Genomic DNA, 25,875 nt, shown 5'->3' on the forward strand with positions numbered 1-25,875 from the left:
TTAAAAAGTTAAAAAAAAACAGTATTCCATTCTAAGTCCATGCCACTGTTGACTATTCCATGGAACCCTGTGTCAGAGAAACAGCAGGGAAAAGATGGAAAGGAAGAATGTAACTACGTGTGCTCCTTGTATAACTCAACATAATGAGCTTCACTAAGTGTTTCTCTGTTAAATAGGAAGAAAATATATGCAAATAAACTAAGATCTTAATATTAAAAGTTAATGATATCGCTTCTTGGCCTTTTGGCTAAGATCAAGTGTAATATTAAAAGTTAATATTTCTGTAGTGCTTCCATTGCACAAGGTACTATTCTAAGTATTTTACATATATTGACACATTTACATTTCTAAAAACCTTAAAAGGTAGTCAATAGTATTATTCCTATTTTACAGATAGAAACTTCTAACATTTGAACCCCACATCTAATTCTAGAGTCTATGCACTTAAAGCATTCTACAGTACTAAGATTCTTTTGAATGGTACTTTCCCTAAGTGTTAGAGGCAATGACCATTAAATTTTCATTTAAAGTAGGGTTTCCTTTTAAATGGCTATCATTTGGTTGTGAGATTATAATCAAGGCTAAACACTAAGTATATTCATACTGCATGTAGCTGTTAAAAAAGATAAGGTAAATCCATTTCTCTCAACATAAAATAGAGTATCAAGGGAAGAAAAACCAAACTGCACAAGGAAGTATATAATACTGTTCAATCAATACTCATATATATTTTTCTATGGGTATACGTGCATGTGTCTGTTTGTGTGTAAATGCTTAGTATATTCTGTAAGAAAATGGACCTTAATAACATTAGTTGCTTCTAAGGAGAAGGAAAGGCACCATGACCACAACATGGTGAAACAGCTTCAGCCTCTTTTCTAATGTTTCAGTATACACAAAAAGCAGGTATTCATGTCTGATTGAAAATTTATTGAAAATATTGTTTACTTATATTCTTTGTTTTCTTCACATTGATAAATGTCTCTCTCTTGTGCTCTCTCTCTCTCTCTATATATATATATATGTATATATATACATGTATAGAAAATATATTTGTAATTCATATTACATAAATATAAATTATAGCATGTGTACGTATCACATTAAGCCATTTTAGGAAAAAAGCTGGTTTGATATGAATTTGTTTGCACATACTCTCAGAAGTACGTATTTTTTAAAGAAAAATAATTATATATTAATAAATTCACTCTACCCCTGTCATACATGGAGATAGCTGCTATTCAACTAAAAATTAAACACTATTTCTTGAATTATATTATGAATCTAGGTTTTAAGGATACTTGATTGTTTTTATTAAGAGCTTTTATATAAAGGTTTCTTTAAGGTATTGGTATACCTACCAATAATCTTCTTTAAATTCTTAATCCTAGTGCATTCCTAAGGTATTTCTCATTCAAATCCTCTCAACCAGTTTATCTCCCTTTAACAAAATTAGTCAATACCAAAAGAAACTATGTTGCTTTCTTATTGGGACTATGCTATCTCTGGGCTGTTTTCTTCAAGCTATCCTGCGGGTTGAGGCTCTCTGTTCAGACTTGTCTAACTAGTTTCATTTCAACTATTTGTAATTTGTTTTAATTTCTTTCAGCCATAGACCTCTAATACATCTAGAGGTGACATGCAGTTGATTAGAAAGTCAAGTTCAGCGGGTGCAGACCTGCAAGACCAAATTCTTCCTCTTACAGATGATGTATCGGTAAGTTCAGTTTTGTTTAGCAAATGGCTTATTTGCTCTACCGTCTGTCAGTGTCTAGATTCCCTATTATGTCAGGGCACTGCCTGTGAGATGTCCTCAGTGCGTTCAATCTGTATGGATCTTGTGAGATTTCTGGAATTATTATAACAGCTGGATTAATTAATCTCTGTAATTGAAATCAATATCTTTTTATTAAAAATCATTCTTAGCATTATTTCATGTTGCCAGGTTCAATAGTTGGGATTTTAGAAGAAGTTAATGAAGAACTGTATTATATTATGTTCTGATTGAGTCTGGTTTGGGGACCTGTGGAAGGTGTTCCTTTGTTTTACAGAAAGCCTTCTTTAAGTAATCTGACTAAATTTATCTTCTACAGCATTTTCTGTTTTGTTGCTTTTTCTTACACCTTATAGTCAGTCCTGGGAACTAATAGGATTGGGAGGTCCATAGCTACAGAGATACCTGCCTTCTCATAGAAATCCTAGGATTCCTGTGGGAAGAAGGGAAACAGGAGACCCAAACCTGTCTATTCCCTAAAACTCTCCCATTAAATACTAAAGAAAAAAAAAAACTGAATTCTTTCATTTTATTTCCCAAAAGGGCATTTGCCACATGCAAAGGAGAGGAAAAAATAAGATTCCTTGGAATAACTTTATTTGGAATTAAAACCATGATTTTAAACATCCATGATGACAATAATACTTCACGATTGCTTTGATTTATGCCACTTTCAAAGTATTTTTACATATGCCATTCATTTAATAGGACACCCTTGTGAGATCAGAATAGGTATCGTTAACTCCCTTTTTGAAATGAGGAATTTGAGGGAAACAGAAGTTAAGGGGCTTCTTTGGATCTATGGAGCTGTATGATAACAGAGTCCAAGAGCTGCCATCTACAACTTCCAAGTCCAGTATTCCCAGACTCCCGCAGCCTGTCTGGGTGGCAAGGATTCTACCTGGGAAATTTCAGAGAGGAGATCAGCCACTAAGGAAATCAGGAAATTCAGAGATCAGCTGCTGAGTTAGTGAACTCCACTGGGCTTCCTTCCCCACTAATAAAATACACATTTGTATCAGTCCTATAGTGAATTGCTAAAGGGTCTCTGAGATCCTTGGGCAGCGTCTACAAGGCTTCACACATAAGCAGCACTCCATAAATATTTGTTGAACAAATGAATGAGTACACAAATGGAAATGTCTAGCATAATATTTTGCTTATTCATTAAAATTCATTGAATTTGAAAATGCCTATTTCATGTTTATGGAAGTCATGATATTGTAAAGCAGTAAGTAGTTCCAACCTTTCATATTGCACATCCCCAAAATTATTCTCTTTAAAATATCACGATTATAGACACCAAAAGTCCTCTTTTCTAATGAATATTTGTGGGTTTACAGAAAGTTTTTGGCTTCAGGGAAAAAAATTAGGAGTAATATTGGGGGTCAGCGCTATTGTTCGAGATAGCCATCACATTTGGTAAAGAAAGGAGAAGGTGGGAAACTGAATGTGTATGGTTTCTTTGAGATAACTTCATGGAACGCTCATCCGGGATTTGGAAGACTTTCAGGAGATGGCAGGTCACATTAATAGGCAGGCTTAAGGATTAAAGAAAAGCAAATGCTTAATTACTACTATGACACTCTACATTCCACGTACAGTACTTCTACAATATGTTTTATAGCCATGCTCACCATTCTTCTCTATTAACAAGAAATATAATGTGGACACCTTCTCAAAATATATTTGATCCATATCTTTGCTGTTTTTGCTACATTGAACTTTGGCTACTTCTCTATGTTTCATGACCATCTTCACTGTATTTCAGAGATAGTCCTTAGTGCTCAGACTTCGCTGTGAATACCCATCTTCATTTGCCTTTAGCAATATCCATACCCCTACTCCTTCCTATACATGTATTAATTGGGTGATTCATTCACTTAAAAATCTCAATTATTTTTCATATAAAAGATAAAATATCAAATGGCTCATCATATCAACAAACAGGTTACTGTCTTGTTCCCAGAAGTCTGGCATCGTTCTCTTCTTACAGCTCATTATTTTCAATATTGCTTATTAATAAATGTAAAAATTAGGTTCTTTCTCTTCATTATCATCCTTAAAATTTTTTTTTAATGTTTATTTAATTTTGAGAGAGAGAGAGAGAGAGAGAGAGGGAGAAAGAGACAGAGTGCAAGCAGGGGAGGTGCAGAGAGAGAGAGGGAGACACAGAATCTAAAGCAGGCTCCAGGCTCTGAGCTGTCAGCACAGAGCCCAACACAAGGCTCAAACTCTCATGAACCCTAAGATTATGACCTGAGCTGAAGTCAGATGTTTAACTGACTGAGCCACCCAGGCGCCCCTTCATTATCATCTTTTAGAGAAAAAGGTAGTCCTGGGCAAATCTTTATAAATATTGATGATTTAAAGTTTAATTTTATTTTGAATACTCATGTCAATCAACTTGTTAATTTGCCAAATGTATTCTCTAATTTATTCAAAAACTGTATCTTCAGGGTTAAAACCAAAATAACAAAACCTTCATGTTACTTACTGATTACTAAATTGTGTGTAAATTAGTAACTAAATTTTACTGTTTTGTTAGTTTTCAACTACTCATAGTGCCATATGCATGCTATGTTATATTAGTTCATTCATTCTCACAATCCTACAATTAGATGCCATTATTATCTCCACTGTATAGATAAAAGTTAACTGGCCCTACATTACAGGCTAAGAGAGCCAGAATCTGAACTTAACATTAGGATATCCTGCTTTTCTTTCTTTGATAACTTTCAAGAGAAAACAACTTTTTGTTTTTTCATACAAAAACTGAGTAAGAGGGGTGCCTGGGTGGCTCAGTTGGTTAAATGTCTGACTTCAGCTCAGGCCATGATCTCACAGTTCGTGAGTTTGAGCCCCGCATTGGGCTCTGTGTTGACAGCTCAGAGCCTGGAGCCTGCTTCAATTTCCCTGTGTGTGTGTGTGTGTGTGTGTGTGTGTGTGTGTGTGTGTGTCTATCTCTGCCCCTCCCCCACTTGCTCTCTGTGTCTCTCTCAAAAAGAAACATTAAAAAAAATTTTTTTTAACTGAGTATGAAATTCATAGTGCTAAAAGTGATTCACTGAGTTGGGTTTTTTCTGTAGTCAATAAATTGAAATATGTGTTCATATCATCAAGATTAAAGGCTAGTATCTTCTTTGTTTTGCTTTCCTACTTTTCCACTTGTGTGGCATATAGGGAATAATATACTTATGGATAAAAATAGGCATTCTGGCAGATATGTATATAAAGTACTTGGAAACCAAGATGTTAAGAATTTATGATCAGGTAAGTGTAGGAATCCTTACTGGGTGGTAGTTTATTTGTAATTATTATAATAACATCTGCCATTTATTATCTATTTACAAAATGTGAATCATTTTGCATACATTGTCTCATTCATTATTTACAGTCCTCATACAAGTTAGCCTATTTTAAAGGGAAAAAAAAGCTACCCAAGATCAGAGTTAGTGACTTTAACTCAAGCTGTACACGCCATCCTATATTCCCAATTCATTAACAGCTGGGGCTGTGAAACATCTTGGGCAATGACAAGAAACTGACCTACTGGGGATAGAGAAATAAGATAGGCAACATTTGAATAATATACTATGAAAGGCTTCACGTTCATTATCACAGTGGTCTGGTTACAAATGGGACAGACAGCCTTAAAGTCAGACAGTTAAGGACTTCCTTTCCCTTATCTCTGGTACCTGTGTTGTTTGCCTCTCTGATTCTTAGTTTCCTCATTAGTGAGTCGGTGATAAGGTAACAAGGCCTACTCCACAAAGCTGTGTCAACAATTACATGAGATAAGTCACATGAAAACTCCTGAGCCAGAGTAGGAATTTGATATGTGCTAGAGCCTTTCATTTACTCACTTTATTGCCTCACGTCTCTGGGTAGTATTTATTATCACCACTTTACAAGTGGAAAAACTGAAATTCAGAGAGGTTTCAAAAACATCTCAAGATATATGTCAAAAAATTAAATGCAAGGACTGAGGCCAAAGTCTTCTGATCCTAAAAGGCAGAGGATGCCTGGAGAGGATTTGTCTGGGCAGGTAAAGACTTAAAGGAAATGTTTTAAATATTTTTCTCAGAAAAACTCCCTGTGTTTTCCTTTACTAAACCACTAAACTCCTTTCCTATGTCACTACGCATACTTATGATACCAGCTGTGTCGGTTTTTGTCAAAGCAATTCTCCAACATCAGCTGGGTATCAATTCAATTTTGACATTAACTGGAGTTAGCACAGACCCCACAGGTTAAGGGCTTCGTCCATAACACTTCCCCTGGCCCCATTTCAGACAGAAATCCCAAGTCCAGGTTGTTGTTACCTGTGTTCTTAACGACTGGCTATAAATTGGAGCTTCCCACAACTCCCTCCTTTATTTTAATATGCTAGGGTGGCTCACAGAATTCAAGAAAACAGTTTACCTAGTAGATTATCAACTTATTCCAAATGATATTAAAGGATATGAATGAACAGCCAAATGAAGAGATACATATGATGAGGTTCAGAAGGGTCCCCAGTACAGGAGATTTTGTCCTTGTAGAGTTGGTGGTATACCACCCTCCCAGGACAGAGATGCCCAGCACCAACTCAGAAGCTCTCCGAACCCCATACTATTGGGATTTTCATGGAGGCTTCATTGCATAGACATGATAAATTCTGAATGCAATCTTCAGCTTCTCTCCCATTCCCAGAGGTTTATATGGAGGGGTTGGTTGGGGGGGGAGAAGGGGAATGAAGCTGAAATTCCAAGCTTGTAACTATAGCTTGGTCTTTCTGGTGACTAGTCCCTATCCTGAAGCTATGTAGGAGCCCACCCAGAGTTACCCCATTGGAACAAAAGACATTGCTATCACCCAGGAAATTCCAAGGGATCTAAGAGCTCTGTGTCAGGAACCAAGGTTAAAGACCAAACAGAACAAATGATGTTCCTGGTGCTCTTATCACTTAGGAAATTATAAGGGATTTAGGAACTCTGTGCCAAGAACTGGGACCAGAGATCAATATATACTTTTTCTATTATATGAAAATTTTTAATGCTCATTTTTGTTACCTTAATGGAAATTTATTATTTGTGTAATTTTAAATATTTATAGAAAAGAAGTTTATAATACTTCATTATTTTCAATCACATGGCACAGATTGAGACAAAAACACTATGGGTTGTACCATGAACTACATAAGGGTAGAATCCATGTTTTATTCATCCATGCCTTTCTAAGCCTTGAATGATGCCTTAAAACAAAATAGAGGCTCAATAAAATATTGTGAAAAAAGAAAGATGGGTGGATAGGTGGACAGATGGATGGATAGTTGAATAGACAAACAAAAGGACAAAGGAGGAATAACACTGTAATAGCTAATCAATTCTTAGAAGTAGTTTGTTAGGGCATATTTATGGTATACAAGGCTCTGACCAAGGCATTTGAATACACCTTATTTTTCACACATGCATAGCATCCCAGTGTGGACCTTCACCTCTTATCTGATACACATTTTACAAACTTTAATACGTGGGACTGCATCTTATGCCAAAACATGTCAGGACTATACCAAACACACACATATAACACACACAAACACACGTGCACATACACCACATAATGTTTGGTGCTATCTTTTCTATAAAGTATAACATTCCATAATAAGTTTCTGTTTTGTTACTCAATCCCTTATTCCCACATTAATATTGTACTTATAAAACAGCATCTGCATTTTATTGTCACTCTTGGCCAGCCACAGTGGAACATATTTTTTGTGGATTAATACTGCATTAAAAATATTTGGGGTATTTATTAATACCCCTCCTATATAAGGTCTTTCCTGTAGGGCCACTCCAAGATGATCCTAAAATCTAAAATACTACTGGTCTCAATTACCTACCATAAAATTCTCATAGTAAAATGCCCATTGTCTCAGCATGGCTGATTTCTATCAAGTGTGTAATAATAATAACAACAAAAATAGTGATACTAATTCACATTTATATAGTATTTACTATGGGCTGGTCACTTTACATGAATTAATGTACTTAGTGCTTATATAAATCCAATGAGGTAGGTATTAATTTCATTTCCATTTTCCAAATGGGAAGACTAAAACACAAAAGGGCCAAATACCTTGCTTCATATTGCAGAGCCACCAAATGACAGCTAGGACTTGAGCTCAGGTAGTCTGGCTCCAGAGACTGGTTTCTTATCATTTAATGCTATACCACTCTCAATTAGAAGTTAGTTCAATGATGGTGCATTAATTTAAACTAACATGTGACTGTGCTCTACCCCTAATCCAAAGTCTAAGTTCAAAACTATTTAAGAAAGGCTTTGCAGCTATAAGCTAGCACCATGAACCTTCATTTTGCTGTTATCTGAAGATAGAAGAGAGTTAAATGCCTAACCTCTCAGAATACAGCCAAGAAATCCCTCTTACTAAATCAAGACAGAACGATCTAGAAGGGACAAGAATCTGAAATTGATTTCACTCATTAGGGTTGGGTAGTTGCTAAAGACAGAGCTACAAGGCTTTAGAGTAAATCCAGCTTAGCAAGCCAGACATGACTAAGCAGTGAGTAACTGTGCAGGGAAGTGGCAGGAGGTGGGAGTTTCCCTCCATGGGGATGAAGTATCCACGGGGAATCTAGGAAAGGTGTTCTCAATCCCCTTTAGCTTATGCTTTCCTCTTACAGCCTTAAAATTCTCATTCATGCTCCTTTTTTGCCCGTGTGCCCAATTTCCATCCCTGGGACCAGAGTAAAGACATTTCCTTAGATAGGTGAAGAAATAGTCTTCTCTTTTCTGGGTCCTAATTTTCCTTCCCTGAGACCTCTGAATTCAGCTCAGCTTGAACAATTTCAACATTTTCCACAAAAACTTTTCTTTGCTCTGGACTCACAATGGTATTTTATCAATTCTGCCCCTTGCTCCATTGTCCCTCCCATATCTGGGAGTTAAACACTGAAGGAATATAAAAGGTTTTCTTCGTTTCTTCTTTTTTAACCTCCTGACAAGCATTCCATGGAGCATCACAGTGGCACAAATATATCTAGAGCTATGTTTTCAAAGCTGTGTTCTGTAGAACATCAGAATCTCACAGGATATGAGTAGATATGGTGTTTTTTATAAAAACGTATATTTGAGGGGCACCTGGGTGACTCAGCCAGTTGAGTGGCCGACTTCGACTCAGGTCATGATATCCTGGTTTGTGAGTTTGAGCTCCACATCAGGCTCACTGCTCTCAGCCTGTCAGCTCATAGCCTGCTTAGGATCCTCTGTCCTCCTCTCTCTGTCCCTCCCCTACTTGCACTCTCCCAAAAATAAATATTGAAAAGTAAAGAAAGAATGAAAGAAAGAAAGAAAGAAAGAAAGAAAGAAAGAAAGAAAGAAAGAAAGAAAGAAAGAAAGAAAATGTAATTTAAAAAACCTTTATTTCAGTCCAATTCAATAAATAGTATTCAAGATTCTGCTAAGAATCAGATAATGTATGAGGCACTGGGGTTGTATCAGTGAAAAGAATATATACAAAACCAAGACAGAAATATTGTTCACATTTACTTCCACTTAAAACCAGATTCTGAGACTTCTAGAAGTGAGGATCCTCTCTAATTTTATTGAACCCATTTTTTCCAAACCTGTTTGAATATGGAAAACCTTTCCCCCACCACCTGGGAACATTTTTGGAGAAATGTCTCAATGCTGTATATGATGTTTTCACTATCTTCAAGATCTTGCACACTTTGGGGTAAGAGGATATTTATACACATTTCAAGAAATAAAATATATAGAGAACTTGTAGCAGTATGAAACAAAGTGTCAAATTAGATAAAAGCCTTCAAAGTTTACAGACAACCCCCAATATGGTTATCATTCTATCAGCCCTACCTCCCCTCTGCCCACTCCAGGTGACCTCTGCCACTGTTATAGGAGATTCTACGGGAAGGGAGAGAAGTGAATCCTAACTTTTTCAGAGTTCATCAAAGTGTAAAGCCAATAGAAAGGAAAATGTGAAAGCAAAATTAATTTCAGACTTAACCACAATGAGGATGGGTGGCCTCTCTGATCAAACAACCTCTACTTTCACTTCCTAAAACTCTTCACTTGCCTTTCATGCTGCTTGAAATACCACCCATTATTCATCTGAGTTCATAGGAAGCCTGTTCTAAAAAAACGTAAAAATCACTCTCAGAAAGAAGTTTGATATCACAGAGAAAAATGGGCTTTTGAGTCACAGAAGTCCAAGTTAGGTTCTAGTTCTGCATACTGGCTTCATGAATGGAGCACGTTAGTCACCTGTGAAGCAAAGATACATAATTCTACTGACAAGCATGTTTGGAGGATGAGATGCGACCATATACCAACCAACAACTCCTACAAAGTCAGCATTTACTACATAGTAGCTCTTGTTGTCACTCTTAGTATTAAATGGTCACCCTAAAATAGCCACTGTGGAAGACAGTATGGAGGTTCCTTAAATACAAGCATCCTATGATCCAATAATTCCACTATAGGATATTTACCCAAAACATACAAAAACACTAAATTCAAAGGGATACATGCACCTCTATGTTTACTGCAGCATTATTTACAATAGACAAATTATGTAAGTGGCCCAAGTGTCCTTTGATAGATGAAAAGATAAAGAAGAGGTGGGGGTGCCTGGGTGGCTCTGCCAGTTAAGTGTCCAACTATTGATTTTGGCTCAGGTCATGATCTCACAGTTAGTGAGATTGAGCTCCACGTCAGGTTCCACACTGACAGCCTGGAGCCTGTTTGGGATTCTGTCTCCCTCTCTCTCTGCCCCTCCCTTGCTCTCTCTTTCTCTCTCTCTCTCTTTCTCTTTCTTTCAAAATAAATAAATAAACTTTAAAAATAAAAAAAGAGGTGGTATACACACACACACACACACACACACACACACACACACACACACACACATATACATACAATGGTATATTATTCCAGCATAGAAAAGAATGAAAACTTGCCATTTGCAACAAGTATGGAGCTAGAAAGTATCATGCTAAGCAAAATAAGTCAGAGAAGGACAAATACCATACAATTTCATTCATATGTGGAATTTAAGAAACAAAAGAGGAAAAAAGAGAGACAGATAAACCAAGAAACAGACTTTTAACTATAGAGAACAAACTGCTGGTTACCAGAGAGGAGGTGGGTGGGGGATGGGTGAACAGGGGAAGGGGATTGAGCACATTTACCATGATAAGCACTTAGTAATGTGGAAGTGCTGAATTACTACATACTATGCCTGAAACTAATATACCACTATATGTTAATTATACTGGAACTATAATAAAACACTTAATTAAAAAATTAAATTAAATTAAATAATTAAACAAAAGAGTCCCAGAGTACCCAAACAGATATTCACATGTCAGAGTATATTAGGTTACCACAAAATGTTGCTCTTCTGTAGCAAACATCTGACTTGAGTGACTCAAAGGAAATGATGATTTTCATTGGTAGAAAGAGAATTTGGCACTTTGGCTCTAGAACAACTTTCCTCCAGGGATGGGCACCATGCTAGGGAAAGAAGAGCAAAGTTTTTTGCACCAAATGCCTTCTAGGAATTTGATGCACTTAACACCTTTGTTCAGTTACATTAGAAGTTCAGTAAACTTGTAGGTGGCCTGGGAAGCTAACCAATAATTTATTTTTAAATAAGATTGCATGTTTTAAACTTCAAGAAACTATCTTTATGAAGATTTATGGGAACATAATCTGTCTGCAAATTGGCATTTGAATACTATTCACATGCATTTACATTTGTATAATGATAACATGCATCTACAAGAAAACAGAAGACTGATCCTGAAAATAGAAAAATTTAAAGTTTATAGATAAAACGATAATGGGCATGTGGTTGACTGTAGAGCAAGCCTAAGTTGCTGCCTTCAGGGAAGGCCTTTCTAGAAAAAGGAAAATCCATGTGGATAAAGAGGTCTATTATGTCTTTTGCTGACTCAAACCTCTTTGAACTCACACATATAAAAGTCCTCAGCTTAGAGTCTGGTTACTGAAGAATACCCCAACTCAGATCATTAACAGTTCAGACTGCCCTATATATTCCTCAAGATGTGTATTTTTCAGTCTGAAAAACTGCAGAAAGCAAAGTCACAAAATTATTCACATTATCACCATGTTTTCATTGACATCTTTGGAAAAATGATGTCATGCATATGCCCTTTTAAACACTGAATACTCAAACTTAATGAAAGTAAATGAATATGATAAATTGGATTTAATACAGATTATAAATTGTGTTACTCTGAATTAAGTATCATCTGTACTTGCCCTTTCCTTTAAGGAATGCAGAATGCCAAATAGGTCTTAAACAAGGATTACTTTTAGCTGCCTTCCCATTTCAAGTTCCAAGAGTTTATTTTGTATTCCCCCAAATTTTTAGTTGAATAAAATATACCTTACTCTTCTTCTAATTGTACATTCAACATAGAAATTTCCTTTTAATGAAATAGTTTTCTTTTTTTTTTTTTTAATTTTTTTTCAACGTTTTTTATTTATTTTGGGGACAGAGAGAGACAGAGCATGAACAGGGGAGGGGCAGAGAGAGAGGGAGACACAGAATCGGAAACAGGCTCCAGGCTCCGAGCCGTCGGCCCAGAGCCTGACGCGGGGCTCGAACTCACGGACCGCGAGATCGTGACCTGGCTGAAGTCGGACGCTTAACCGACTGCGCCACCCAGGCGCCCCTTAATGAAATAGTTTTCTACAACCTCCACAAAAATTAGAAATTTTAAATATCACATGCTTTCTCTGAAGGCTATAGAGATTTCTGTCCATTTTCATGAAAGTTATATTTCCAGCTATGATAAAAAAAATTTTAAATGACCTCTAAGATTCCCATCCCTCAGTGTACACACTGGACACTCAAACACTAATTTAGGTGCTGCTGTGAGGGAATTTTGCAGATATAATTAAGGTCTCAAATCAGTTGGCTTTAAGATAGGGAAGTTGTCCTTGGTGGACCTACTCTAATCAGGTGACACCTTTGAAAAGGACTAGGCTCTACCTGGAGAGATATTCAGGATGTAAGAGATTTGTTGGGAGGGTGATTCTCCATTGCTGGCTGTAGAGATGGAATGGGCCACATGCAAATAATGTGGTGGAATCTATGAGCTGAGAGAGAGAGGCTTGTGACAGCCAGCAAGAGAACAGGGACCCCAGTTCAACTTCAAAGAACTGAGCTATGCCTAGAACCTAAGTGAGCTTAGAAAATGATCACAAATGTCAGATGAGATAGCTGCCTCAATCAACACCTTGATTTCAACCTTGTGAGATCCTGAGCAGAAAACTCAGCCATGACATGTACAGAACCGTGAGCTAATAAGTTGGTATTGCTTTAAGCTGCTAACTTTGTGGTAATTTGTTGCACAGCAATAGAAAATTAATACATCAGTGTTTGTTTTCTGATGCAAGTAAAGCAGGAAAAAAAATGCATGGGCACAATGGTGCAGTGCATCTCTACTTACAATCAGGCTAGATTCCCAAGGCTTTACTGAGCCTATTTTTCTCCAAATCTGAAGTGATATTATGCAAATCACTAGCAGGACCTCTCCAGAATGGAAAGTCAATGATGCATATTGGCTTTCATGCATCTCTTCATATCATATTATTCATAAAAGTTGATACTGAGTTGACAGTTTATTCATACAGGATTAAATAGCTGCAGATTTAGACTATGGCTCCTGCAGCTTTTGTAATGTGGCATTGTACACCTGTTATTCCCCAGAGGTTCTCACAAAAGGAGAACCTAACACACCTATTTGTTGGTCGTCATTCCCCCTGCCCAGATGTTCACAGTATGGGATTTCTAGATATGACTGCCACGGCACTTGAAGCAGTGGGCTATTGGTTGTTGAACAATTCCTCTGCTAAGAGTCCTACCATTCAGTCTATAACAGTGATCTTCCTGTCATCTACTTTCTCCATTTGCCCTATTCAGAGAAACTCTGATGAGGAGACAGATTTGAAAGCCCTTAAGTCTCCTTAAGTTCTAGCCTTCCTTCTTTGGTTCTCTTATTGATTTTGAATGTCTTGGAAACATACTAAGATTCTCTGAGAAAATGAATGGTCAAATAAATGAAGAAGGAATGAATGAGTGAATAGATGAATATATAAATAATAAATCAATTTAAGAGAATGCACTCGATGGAGTGGAAGTGTGGCACTGTGGGAAAAACAATGGTGCCCTAGGAGTTAGAAGGCGTGAGTCTGAGATGACCACTAGTTCTGTTACATCAGAGGTCGTTTAATCATCTCTGGGTGTCAGTTTTCTCACCTGGAAAATGTGTTACATTTTACCAAATAGTTTCCAAGTTATCCTTAACTTCTGAATTTAGGTTTTATTTAAAAAAAATTTTTTTAATGTTTATTTGTTATTGAGAGACAGAGAGAAACAGAGCGTGAACAGGGGAGGGACAGAGAGAGAGGGAGACACAGAATCCAAAGGAGGCTCCGGGCTCTGAGCTGTCAGCACAGAGCCCGACACAGGGCTTGAACTCTCAAACAACGAGATCGTGACCTGAGCTGAAGTTGGTCGCCTAACCCACTGAGCCACTCAGGCACCCCTGAATTTAGGTTTTAAATCATTTAAGAGGCTAAATAATGTTACACTCCACAGAGCTTCTGTTTGTTGTTATATTCTGGCACCTTAATTCTTGTCCATTGGAAGACACACTGCCTCTCCACAGCCAGCTATCTAGATTCTTTTTAATCAGCCAATGCATACATTGTCAATATTTTCTATACCCAACAGAATTCAAGCCTCTCAAGCTCCACTAGGTTTATTGGGTAAATGTATTGCTTATGCCAAAGCTATTATCTTCTTAATTATTTAGGTCCATATGACTTGTATCTTTTATGCTTTCATTTACATATAAAATGTGTCTATATTCAAAAGAAAAATTTATTGTAAATCAACCAATATTTATTAAAATTACACTCAGTGCAGGGGCGCCTGGGTGACTCTGTCAGTTAAGCATCTGACTTTTAATTTCAGTTCAGGCCATGACTCATTGTTTGTGAAATGGAGCTTCACATCAGGCTCTATGCTGATAGTGTGGAGCCTGCTTGGGATTTGCTCTTTCTCTCTCTCACTCACACTCTGTATACCTCAAAATAAATAAATAAACTTAAAAAATTAATGAAATAAATAATATAAAAAATAAAATTACACTCAGTGCAAAGCATTGGACTAAATCTTGTAAAGGAAAAATACCTTCCGTCCCCAAAGAGGTTGGTTTAGCAACACACACACACCCAAAGCTAAATTCTAATGAAAGAGGTAAATAAAGTTGATTATAATGGCAAGTTGTAGAGAAGGAGACTACAAAATGAGTTAGAAGACCAGGACCTTTTTAAACCATTTGACTCTAATCAAGTGTCCTCTCTCTCAGCCTCTGTTATTTCATATATAAAGCTGGCATAATATCTTCCTTTTATGGATTTGTAAAATTCCTACTCTTTACCAGGCACCTTATTAAATCTTAATGATAAAAAGATGAACAATACCAGTGTAGCTCATTGAGGAGTTCACAAATTTAGATTAATATACATACAAACAAATACTTGACACAATGTCGTTAGCACTATTGTTGATAAGAGATGTCAGGACTGACAGCACAGAGAGCCAGTGCCTCTAGAAATAGAAACCACAAGTAATATTGTACATTCCCAGATCCTGATCTTCTTAATACGTCCATTCACCCCAAGATAACCTTGATGCATATCCAAGACAAATGTATTCTTGCTGGAAAAGGTAGACCAAAGAAACTTGCTGTTATCCAAAGGACAACCAGAAAGCTTGTAACTGTTACAGTGTAAGAGTAACCTGCTGAGTTTTCCTTTTTACAGGACAGTAGGATTTGGCACCCAGAGCAGAAGTTTGAAACCATGGATGATTGCTCTTCTCATTGTGTTATTACTGACAGTGGTGGCAGTGACCATTGGTATTCTGGCCCACTTGTTAGTCTCTGGTAGGTAAAGATTGTGAATTTCACTCAGCTTGATTTCATTTTTCTGCAAACTTTCATTTGTATATATGTAAATGTAATTTTATCTAAAAGCATTTTTGTGCTTTTACCAGCATTTAGAATTTAATTTTTTTCAGTCATTTTATAAAAATAATTATTGAATGCCTATTGTATATGAGTACTTTTCTGGATGACTCAAGGTACAACATTATGTAAAGCAGACCAGTTTCCTATCTCCTTGGAGCTCACAAGCTAATATTCTTTTAAGACTACACAGACGATCAAAAATGGTAACTGAAAGAGGCGCCTGAGTGGCTCAGTAGGTTGAGCAGCTGACTCCTGATTTCCCAGGGTCATGGGATCAAACCCCACGTTGAGCTCTGTGCTGAGCGTGGAGCCTGCTTAAGATTCTCCCCTCTTGGGGCAGCTGGGTGACTCAGTCGGTTATGTGTCTGACTTTAGCTCAAGTCATGATCTCACAGTTCATGGATTAGAGCCCTGCATCAGGCTCTGTGCTGACAGCTCACAGCCTGGAGTCTGTTTTGGATTCTGTGTCTCCCTCTCTCTCTGACACTCCCCTGTTTATGCTCCGTCTCTCTCTCTCTCTCTCTCTCTCTCTCTCAAAAACAAATACTTAAAAAAATTTTTAAAAAAGATTCTCCTTCTCTCTCTGCCCCTATCCCCCACTCACACACTTTCTCTCACTCTAAAAAGATTTAAAAACTAAAAAAAGTAGCAACTTAAATCTACTGGTAATCATAATAAACAACTCTAACCATTCAAGTGAGAAACTATGATAAATTAGTTATTATATTAGCTATTAAAACTGACTCATTTACTCATCATTATGTCCACCAACATTTCAAGGGCCAAAGAAAAATACATGTCCAACAAAATAATGAATTTTGAAATAATTGGTAAACTATAAATATGACAAATATTGTTACTTATTTTTAGAGAAAATTTTATCCTTTCCTAAATGATATTCACATATTTTTTAATTGCCTGATATATTTATAATCACACAAATAATGGATTTCAGAATTCTTTTTAAATATCATCTTTCTCTGCACAGACTGCAAAGCATTAACATTTGTTGACAAATCTCCACAGGGTCACTCACACAGATGTGTTTGATACAACAACTACCTCAGGCTTCTTACTTGAATGGCCTCACCTATTGTCATCTTCCTCAGACTTGGGGCGGTGGGGGGGGGGGGGGCGGGTGAAGACTCTATCATGATCATTAAAGGTTTTAAGAACACACTTCTGGGCTTTTTGTAACAACCCAGCCTGTAGTTTATGCTAATGGCAAAAGATTCTCAGGTCATTTCATTTGACTGCATACGAGCCCCTTTACTAGGAGTATAATGTTTGATAATAATATGGATTGTGCCGATGAGTATCAGGGGGACCAAAAAAAAGCACTACAAAGCCCAGAAACGTACCACCTATAAGATGTACCATTCTGAGATCCCTCTCTCTTTCCTAGGTCCATAGCTGGGAAACCCATTGTGCCCACTGTGTCCTTCCTAGGCCAGGCTCCCTAAGGAGAGATGCTATTCTGTGGCTGCTCCGTTTTTCTATTTTCAACTCTTTGTAGGGTCGCCTGGGTGGCTTAGTCAGTTAAGCATCGACTTCAGCTCAGGTCGCGATCTCATGGTTCATGGGTTTGAGCCCTGCCTTGGGCTGTGTGCTAACAGCTCAGAGCCTGGAGCCTGCTTCAGATTCTGTCTCCTTCTCCCTCTACCCCTCCCCTGCTCACGCTCTGTCTCTGTCTCTCAAAAATAAATAAATGTAAAAAAAAAATTAACTCTTCGTAAATTTCTTGCCCCCCACCCCCAGAAGGCCAGACTCCTAAGATTACTAGATTTCTTAGGAGCCCCCACTGCTCTGTTTTCTTATCTTTCCCAGCAGCCAAGCAGAGATCTGACTGATTCACCCCACTTACACACTGTTCTTATCTCCCACCTCTGACAGTTTGTTCCCTTTCTTTTCCTGTCTTTCTTACTTTGCCTGGCTCTCCCATTATAAATCAAAATTCACAAGGATGTTCATATACATCTACTTTTAGCAGAGTATAAGGTGGTATACATTTTACCTCAGCAAGACCTAATATAGGAATTAAATGTTTCAGCTTTAGAGCTAGTCTCTCTAGGTTTAAACTCAGACCAACTCACTAGTTGTATCGCATAGAGCAAGTTACTTAACACCTCTGTGCCACACTTTCTTCACCTGTGAAATGGAGGTGACACCAATCTCAGGGAGCTAGAGTGAGAACCAAATGAATTAATACATGTAAAGTGCCCAGAACAGTGTTTGGCAATATAGTAGACACTCAATAAATTCCAGTTATTATTAACATAAAAATTAATTATCTTCATTATATTTATTAAGAAACTAAATTAGAAAAAAGTCTCAATAATAATTCAAGACTCTATACTAACGCCATTATATCTGTGCCTTAGATCCTGAAATCTAATCATGTAATTTCCTACTTTTCCTTTTTATCACAGGACAGAAAACGGAGTATTATCATGGAACATTTAAAATTTCAGATCTACAAGTCAATAGAAATTCTAGACAAAACAATACATACAACCTTAAGGACTTAAAGGAGATGAGTGAGAATTTGGTAAGTCAGATGTATTCTTTCTGTTTTAAAACAATGTTGAAGGAAGAGATTTGTGGATCATTTCCTTGAATATTTCTCAAAAGACTATTTTCAGACCACTTGCATTAAATCACCTTGAAAATTCCTAGGCCCCATTCCAGACGCACTGAATCAGTGTCTAATGGGATGGGTTGGCAGGGATGGGGGAACAAGGAAATCTCCATCCTAATAAACAGTGATTCTGATAAACCACCCTTTGTGGCTCAACCACCTTATCTAAAGGTAAGAGAATTGGGGCATCTAGGTGGCTCAGTTGGTTAAGTGTCTAACTGTTGATTTCAGCTCAAGTCATGGTCCCAAGGTCATGGTATCAAGCTGCATGTTGGGCTCTGCACTGAGCCTGGAGCCTACTTAAGATTTTCTCTCTTTCTCCCTTTGCCCCTCTCTCTTCCTTGCTCTCTCTCTCTCTCTAAAAAAAAAAATAAATAAATAAATAATAAAAATAAATAAAATAATAAAAATCCATAAATGGAAGTGAACAAATGCAGAGTGCATTTATGATAGTAATACTGTGTTTGAAAGTGGACTTTTAAATTTCAATAAATCATGTATTTCTCAGAGTGAAGGAGCTTCATGTGCAAAGACTGAGATAGGTAATGACAGATTACAATCATGAGCACATGCAAGGCCCTTCGCTGGCTGTCATTATTTATTACTCTCATTTTTTCACAAAACGTACTCCCATTCACCTCCCTCAGCAGGCAACCCTTCTTTGTGTCACATGTATTCTTTTGTTTGTATTCATTCTTGTAAAAATGTATTTTGTTGTTTTGTGTGCACATGCTTTTAATTTATTCTTTGTGTTATAAATCATTCATCTTAGTCATTTTGGGCCACTACATCAAACTACCAGATACTGAGTGGCTTGTAATATCAGATGTTGATTTCTCAAAGTTCTGGAGGCTGGAGGTCTGAGGTCAGGGAACAGCCAGGTCAGATTCTGATAAGGACCCTCTCTCAGGTTGCAGACTGCAGACTTCTCAGTGTATACACACATAGTGGAGAACAGACCTAAAAAGTTCTCTGGGTCTCATTATAAGGGCACCACCAACCCCACTCATGACCTAATCACCTCTCAAAGGCCCCACCTCCTAACACCATTACATTGAGGGTTAGTGTTTCAACATATGAATTTGGGGGCAGGAGACAAATATTCAGTCCACGGCATCACTTTTTGTTTCATGCTTTTTTACTCAGAACTTTTTTAAAGCTCTGTCCATGTTGCTAAATGTACACATAATTCACTGCTATTGGCTACTACAAAATGGTTTATAGTGTGTTTTGCCATATTTTACCTCCTACCTATCATCCCAAGAAATGCTGCACCAAATAGCCTCCTACTTGTCCCCTATAGACCTGTGCAAGTTCTTCTGTGAGCAGAATTACTGGGTCACTGGGTGTGTACCCACTTAATTTAACTAATTAGTGTGGATTGCTCTTCAGAATGGCTGAACCAGTGTACACGCCCATCTGCAGTGCATAAGGATTCCTATGTCCCCACATCTTTGCCAACACTTGGTATTATTTGGCTTGCTGACTTCTGCCAGCCTAATAGGCAATAAGTTATGTCTTTTTGTGATTTAATTTACATTTTTTCAATTACTGAGTTTGTGCATTATTAAATATGCTTGTTAGCCTTTCGAGTTTTCATTTTTATAAATTGCTTGTACCTATCCTTTATCGAGTTTTCATTTTTATAAATTGCTTGTACCTATCCTTTACCTGTTTTTCTGTTAGAGTTATTTTGTTTTATTAGTGTTATTTTCTAGAAGTTCCTTATATTTTCTAGATATGAACAGTTTGCTGGTTGAGGAAATTATAATCATCCATTCTATCTTCTATTAATTTGGACCATGTTGTCCTTCATGAAATAGAAATCCATAATTTTGAAATGATGATCTTCATCAATTTTGTCTTATGTTTGTGTTTTTAAAGTTTTCTTAAGAAGGTATTCCCTCTTTCAAGTCATAAAAATATTTTACTTTATTTTCTTCTATTAAGTTCAAAATTTTACCTTTTATATTAAGCCTTCAATGTATCTAAAGTCCACCTTTGCGTGTGATGTTAGGTAGGAACCCAGGTTGTATTCTCCAAATAAGTTTTGCCAATTTAACTAAACGATCTTTCCTCCCAATGGCATGGTTGTTCAGCTCTTTACATTTCTTCACACATGAATCTTGCAGAAAAGGAAACATGATCTATCTCCTCAAATTGCTTCATATCTCTTTGGAGATATGAGAGTAATGAGCATGAAACTGAACACCATGACATAATTAAGGACTAAATTGTATGCTGAGGACCATAAGGGCAGAAGAACTTCAAAGAAAAGGAAATTCAGCTAGGTTTCCCATGGTCAGGAAAGGCTTTGTATTATTTAGCCTTGTTTAAATGAAACAAGTGTCCTTTTTCCTCCACTCACCACCCAGTTACCTTCAGAAGAAGTATGTGAATGGTTCATGCCTCATCCTGCCACTCCTGTTTATTGTTGCTGAATCCCAATGAATGAAACCAGATTCTTCTCTCTGCCCTATATGGGTGCTAATTAGACAGCCAAGAAAGACAGGTTGCAGGTCCTGCTCTTCCTCATAATTTGGGATTTACTGATTTGAATGCAAATGGAGATGCAAAAGTAAAATGAGCTCATGCTCAGATACTGCTAAAAAGACTTCAGTAACCAGACACCAGTAATTCATGACACTTCCAAATAGGTAGGTCACTTTCTTCATTATTATAAGTTCAGGTAGGATCACTGTCTGATGTAGTACTTCATTTGAAGAAACATATTTCAGAAATATCAAGAAATACTTTTAAATTACAGGCTCATTACAGATGTGAAAGTCATAACCTTGCAATTCCATAACAATAGCTAGCATGTACTGAGTGCCAAGCACTACGCTAAAGCACCTTACATGTATTTTAGTTAATCCTCAAAAACAACTTTATGAGGTAACTACAATTACTATCACAATTTTACAGATGAGAAAATCAAGGTACAGAAAAGTTAATTTACTCAAGATCATAGAGCTAGCAAATGTAGCTAGTAAATGATTACATATTCTTAATAAACTTCTGTCATCCATAAGAATAATCTGTGTGACTTTACTTCCCACCTACTATGGCACAAAATTCCAGAAATCAAGTAATTATCCCCAGTACATTAGTCTATTTCAATTACACTGTCAACATAGGCCAGTGACCATCGTCTCATTAAAAATGGGAACAGTTGGGAATTTTCTTAGGGATGTCTCCCCATAAAAAACCACTCCCCCTGTGCCCAAGGAGTACTCAGGGACACCAGAAAGGGGCTTAAAATGATCCTCCAAATATCCTTAATGCTATGTCTCTAGAACTGTAGAAAAAAAGGAGCTTGGAAACAGAAAGAGATGCAGAGATAAACTAGTTAGAAACACTCTAAAGGAATTAGAAAACAAAAGTGAGAGATTGGGCTCTGATCAACACTGAAGCAGGAAGTGTTTCTACTGAGAAAAATTAGTCGAGATAAATTTAAACTTAGCAAAAGTATTAGTCCTAAAGTTTGGATTTGCAGAAGGTAAAAGAAGTAAAAGATGCTCCATGCTTGGTGTAGGATTGTGGCCCTATGCCTGGAGAGAAGATACTGGATTTGGAAGATTTAAGAAAAAACTAAGCAGACATTATCAAGAAACTTCATGTTCAGAGGTTAGAAAAATTGAATGGAGAGTATGGCCAAGTCCTTTCCTGAGAACACAGACCTACATTTATTTTGAAATTAAAGATTAGGCATGTTTAAAAGGGAAGATGTGTAACACCTCTACCTTAATTTGAATCCTGGAAGAAAAAGATAATTGTTGTATATTTCATGTCTAATCTGCAATGTAACACTGCAAAGGAGGCATTATTATCCACACTTTAGGGATAAGGGAACTAAACCTCTGAAGTTAAGGTCCATAGCCAGTAAATGACAGACGGGAGATTTGAAGCCATATAGGTAATTTGAATATGTGCTTTTCCACTAAATTGTTCAACTTGTCAGGAAGAAACTCAGCTAATATAGGAAGCTCAACTCTGTGTCAATTCTTCTCCCATTTAATATTTAAATTTATAAAGATTATAAATCCCATATGCTGTGCTAGGTAATTTAAGCAACACATTGGATTTACTTGTTATAAAAGTGTGTCCTCCTCCATAGTATCCTCACTTTCCTGTTCAGTTTTTGGTCCAGCTTTATTGAAACACAATTTACAGATAACATTGTGTCAGTTTACAGTGTAAAGCATGTTGATTTGATGTATTGCAAAATGATTATCACTGTAACACTTCCATCATGTCACATAATTACTATTTTTTTGTGGTGAGAACATTTCAGATCTTATACTGTTAGCAACATTCAAGCAGCATTCAGTATTATTATCTATAATCACTGTGCTGTACATTAGATCCCTAGAACGTATTCATCTTATAATTGGAAGTTTGTACCCTTTGATCAACATCTCCCTGCTTCTCCCACCCCTCCCCCTCAGCCTTGGTAACCACCATTCTATTCTGTTTCTGTGAATTCATCTTTTTAGACTCCACATATAAGTGATATCATACAGTATTTGTCTTTGATTTATTTCACTTAGCATGATGCCCTCAAGGTCCATTCATGTTGTCCTAAATAGCAGGATTTCCTTCTTTCTCATGGTTGAATAATATTCCATATGTATATATACATATATATGACATATTATTGTATTGTATGATTGTGTGTATATATATATATACATAAATATATACATACACACACATACACACACACACACACACACACACAACATCACATCTTCTTTATTCATTTATCAATTGACAGGCACTCAGGTTGTTTACATATCTTAACTACTGTGAATAATGATGCAATGAACATGGGAGTACAAATATCTCTTCTGTATGCTTGCTTTCATTTCCTTTGGATATATACCCAGAAGTATGATTACTGGGGCATATTATAGTTCTACTTTTAATTTTTTGAGAAACCTCTATACTATTTATGACAGTGGTTGTACCAATTTACATTCTTCAAAAGAGTGCACATTCTTCAAAAGAGTTGCATCCTCTCCAACACTTGTTATCTCTTGTCTTTTTGATGATAGCCATTCCAAAAGGTGTGAGATGATATCTCATTGGGTTTTAATTTGCATTCCCTGATTATTAGTGATGTTAAGCCCCTATTCATGTACCTGTTGACTATTTTGCTATGTCTTCTGTGGAGAAATGTCTATACAGATCTTATACCCATTTTTAATCAGATTTTTTTGAGTTGTATAAGTTCTTTATATAGTTTGGATATTAACCCTTTATCAGATGTATGATTTGCAAATATTTTCTCCCATTCCACAGGTTGCCTTTTCATTTTGTTGATGACTTCCTTTGATGTGCAGAAGCTTTATAGTTTGATGGAGTTCCACTTAGCAATTTTTGCTTTTGTTGCTTATGCTTTTGGAATCATATTCAAATATTTGTTGCCCCCAACCAATGTCAAGAAACATTTTGCTCTATTTTCTTCTAGAAGTTTTATGGTTTCAGGCCTCATGTTTAAATCTTTAATCTTTAATTTTGAATGAATTTTTAATTTAATTATTTTCAGTTTAATCTTTAATTTTGAATTATTTTTGAGAAGGAGTAAAGGGGCCCTATTTCATTCTTCTGCATGTGGTTATCCAGTTTTCCAACACTATGTATTGAAGAGATTATCCTTTCTCCATTGAGTATTCTTGGCTGCCTTATTAAATATTAGCTGGTCATATATGTGAGCATTTATTTCTGGGCTCTTGATTCCTTTCCATTGTTCCATGTGCCTTTTTATGTCAATACCATGCTGTTTTGATTATTATAACTTTGTATTAGACTTTGAAATCAGGAAGTGAAATCAAGAAGTGGCTTTGTTCTTCTTTCTCAAGACTATTTGGCTACTCAGGGTCTTTTGTGGCTCCATACAAATTTTAGGATTTTTTTCTATTTCTGTGAGAAATGCCACTACAATTTTAATAGAGAGTGCATTGTTCTATAGATGCTTTGGGTAGTATACGCATTTTAACAACATTAATTTTTCCAATCCACGAACATGGAATATCTTTCATTTATTTTTGTCTTCTTTGATTTCCTGCATCGAAGTGTTACAGTTTTCACTTCCTTGGTTAAATTTATTCCTAAGTATTTTATAATTTTTGATGCTGCTGTGAATGGAATTATTTACTTTCTTTTTCAGATATTTCATTGTTAATATATAGAAATGCAGCCATTTTCTGTATGATTTTGTATCTTGCAACTTTACTGAATTCATTGATTACTTATCTGCTTTTTTGTGGGAATCTTTAGGATTTTCTCTATATAAAATCATATATCTGCAAATAAAGACAATTTATTCCTTTTTGATTTAGATACCTTTTCTTTCTTTTTCCTGCTTGATTGCTTTGGCTAGAACTTCACTACCATGTTGAATAGGAGTGGTGAGAGTGGGCATCCTAGATATCTTGTTCCTGATCTTAGGAAGATTTCAACATTTCCCTGAGGTATATTGTATAATCTGTGGACTTGCCATAGATGGCCTTTATTATACTGAGGTATGTTCTTTCTATTTACAACTTGCTGAACGTTTTTATCATGAAAGGGTGTTTCATTTGTCAAATGATCTTTCTGCATCTATTGAGATAATCATGTGATCTTTATCTTTCATTCTATTAATGTGTGTATTACATTTATTGATTTGTGTATGTTGAAGCATCCTTACACATCAGGAATAAATACTGCTTGATCATAGTGTGTGATCCTTTTAATATGTTGTTGAATTTGATTCACTAATTTTGTTGAGAATTTTTGCATCTATGTTCATCAGAGATTTTAGCCTATAGTTGTTTTTTTAAATTTTTTAATTTAATTTATTTTTTAAAATTTATATGCAAATTAGTTAGCATATAGTGCAACAATGATTTCAGGAGTAGATTCCTTAGTGCCCCTTACCCATTTAGCCTATCCCCTCTCCCACAACCCCTCCAGTAACCCTCAGTTTTTTCTCCATATTTATGAGTCTCTTCTGTTTTGTCCCCCTCCCTGTTTTTATATTATTTTTGTTTCCCTTCCCTTATGTTCATCTGTTTTGTCTCTTAAAGTCCTCATAGGAGTGAAGTCATATGATTTGTGTCTTTCTCTAACTTCACTTAGCATAATACCCTCCAGTTCCATCCACGTAGTTACAAATGGTAAGATTTCATTCTTTTTGATTGCCGAGAAATACTCCATTGTGTGTGTGTGTGTGTGTGTGTGTGTGTGTGTGTGTGTGTATGTGTGTGTGTGTATACACCACATCTTCTTTATCCATTCATCCATCGATGGACACTTGGGCTCTTTCCATACTTTGGCTATTGTTGATAGTGCTGCTATAAACACTGGGGTGCATGTGTCCCTTC

General features: G+C 36.5%; 1 protein-coding gene and 1 pseudogene across 1 annotated transcript in view; both read left to right on the forward strand.

The window, feature by feature from the left end:
- Positions 1–227: 227 nt before the first annotated feature.
- Positions 228–340, forward strand: LOC131508295 (U2 spliceosomal RNA; annotated as a pseudogene).
- A 1,285-nt stretch (positions 341–1,625) lies between these two features.
- Positions 1,626–25,875, forward strand: part of TMPRSS11A (transmembrane serine protease 11A) — a 54,166-nt gene continuing 29,916 nt past the window's right edge. The window contains exons 1-3 of the mRNA XM_058722397.1: positions 1,626–1,717; positions 15,662–15,783; positions 18,297–18,415. Of these exons, the coding sequence (XP_058578380.1) occupies positions 1,707–1,717; positions 15,662–15,783; positions 18,297–18,415 (252 nt within the window). The 5' untranslated portion in view covers positions 1,626–1,706. The remainder of the gene's footprint in view (positions 1,718–15,661; positions 15,784–18,296; positions 18,416–25,875) is intronic.

The sequence above is a fragment of the Neofelis nebulosa genome, chromosome 3 (assembly GCF_028018385.1).
Source record: "Neofelis nebulosa isolate mNeoNeb1 chromosome 3, mNeoNeb1.pri, whole genome shotgun sequence".
Classification (NCBI taxonomy): Eukaryota; Metazoa; Chordata; class Mammalia; order Carnivora; family Felidae; genus Neofelis; species Neofelis nebulosa.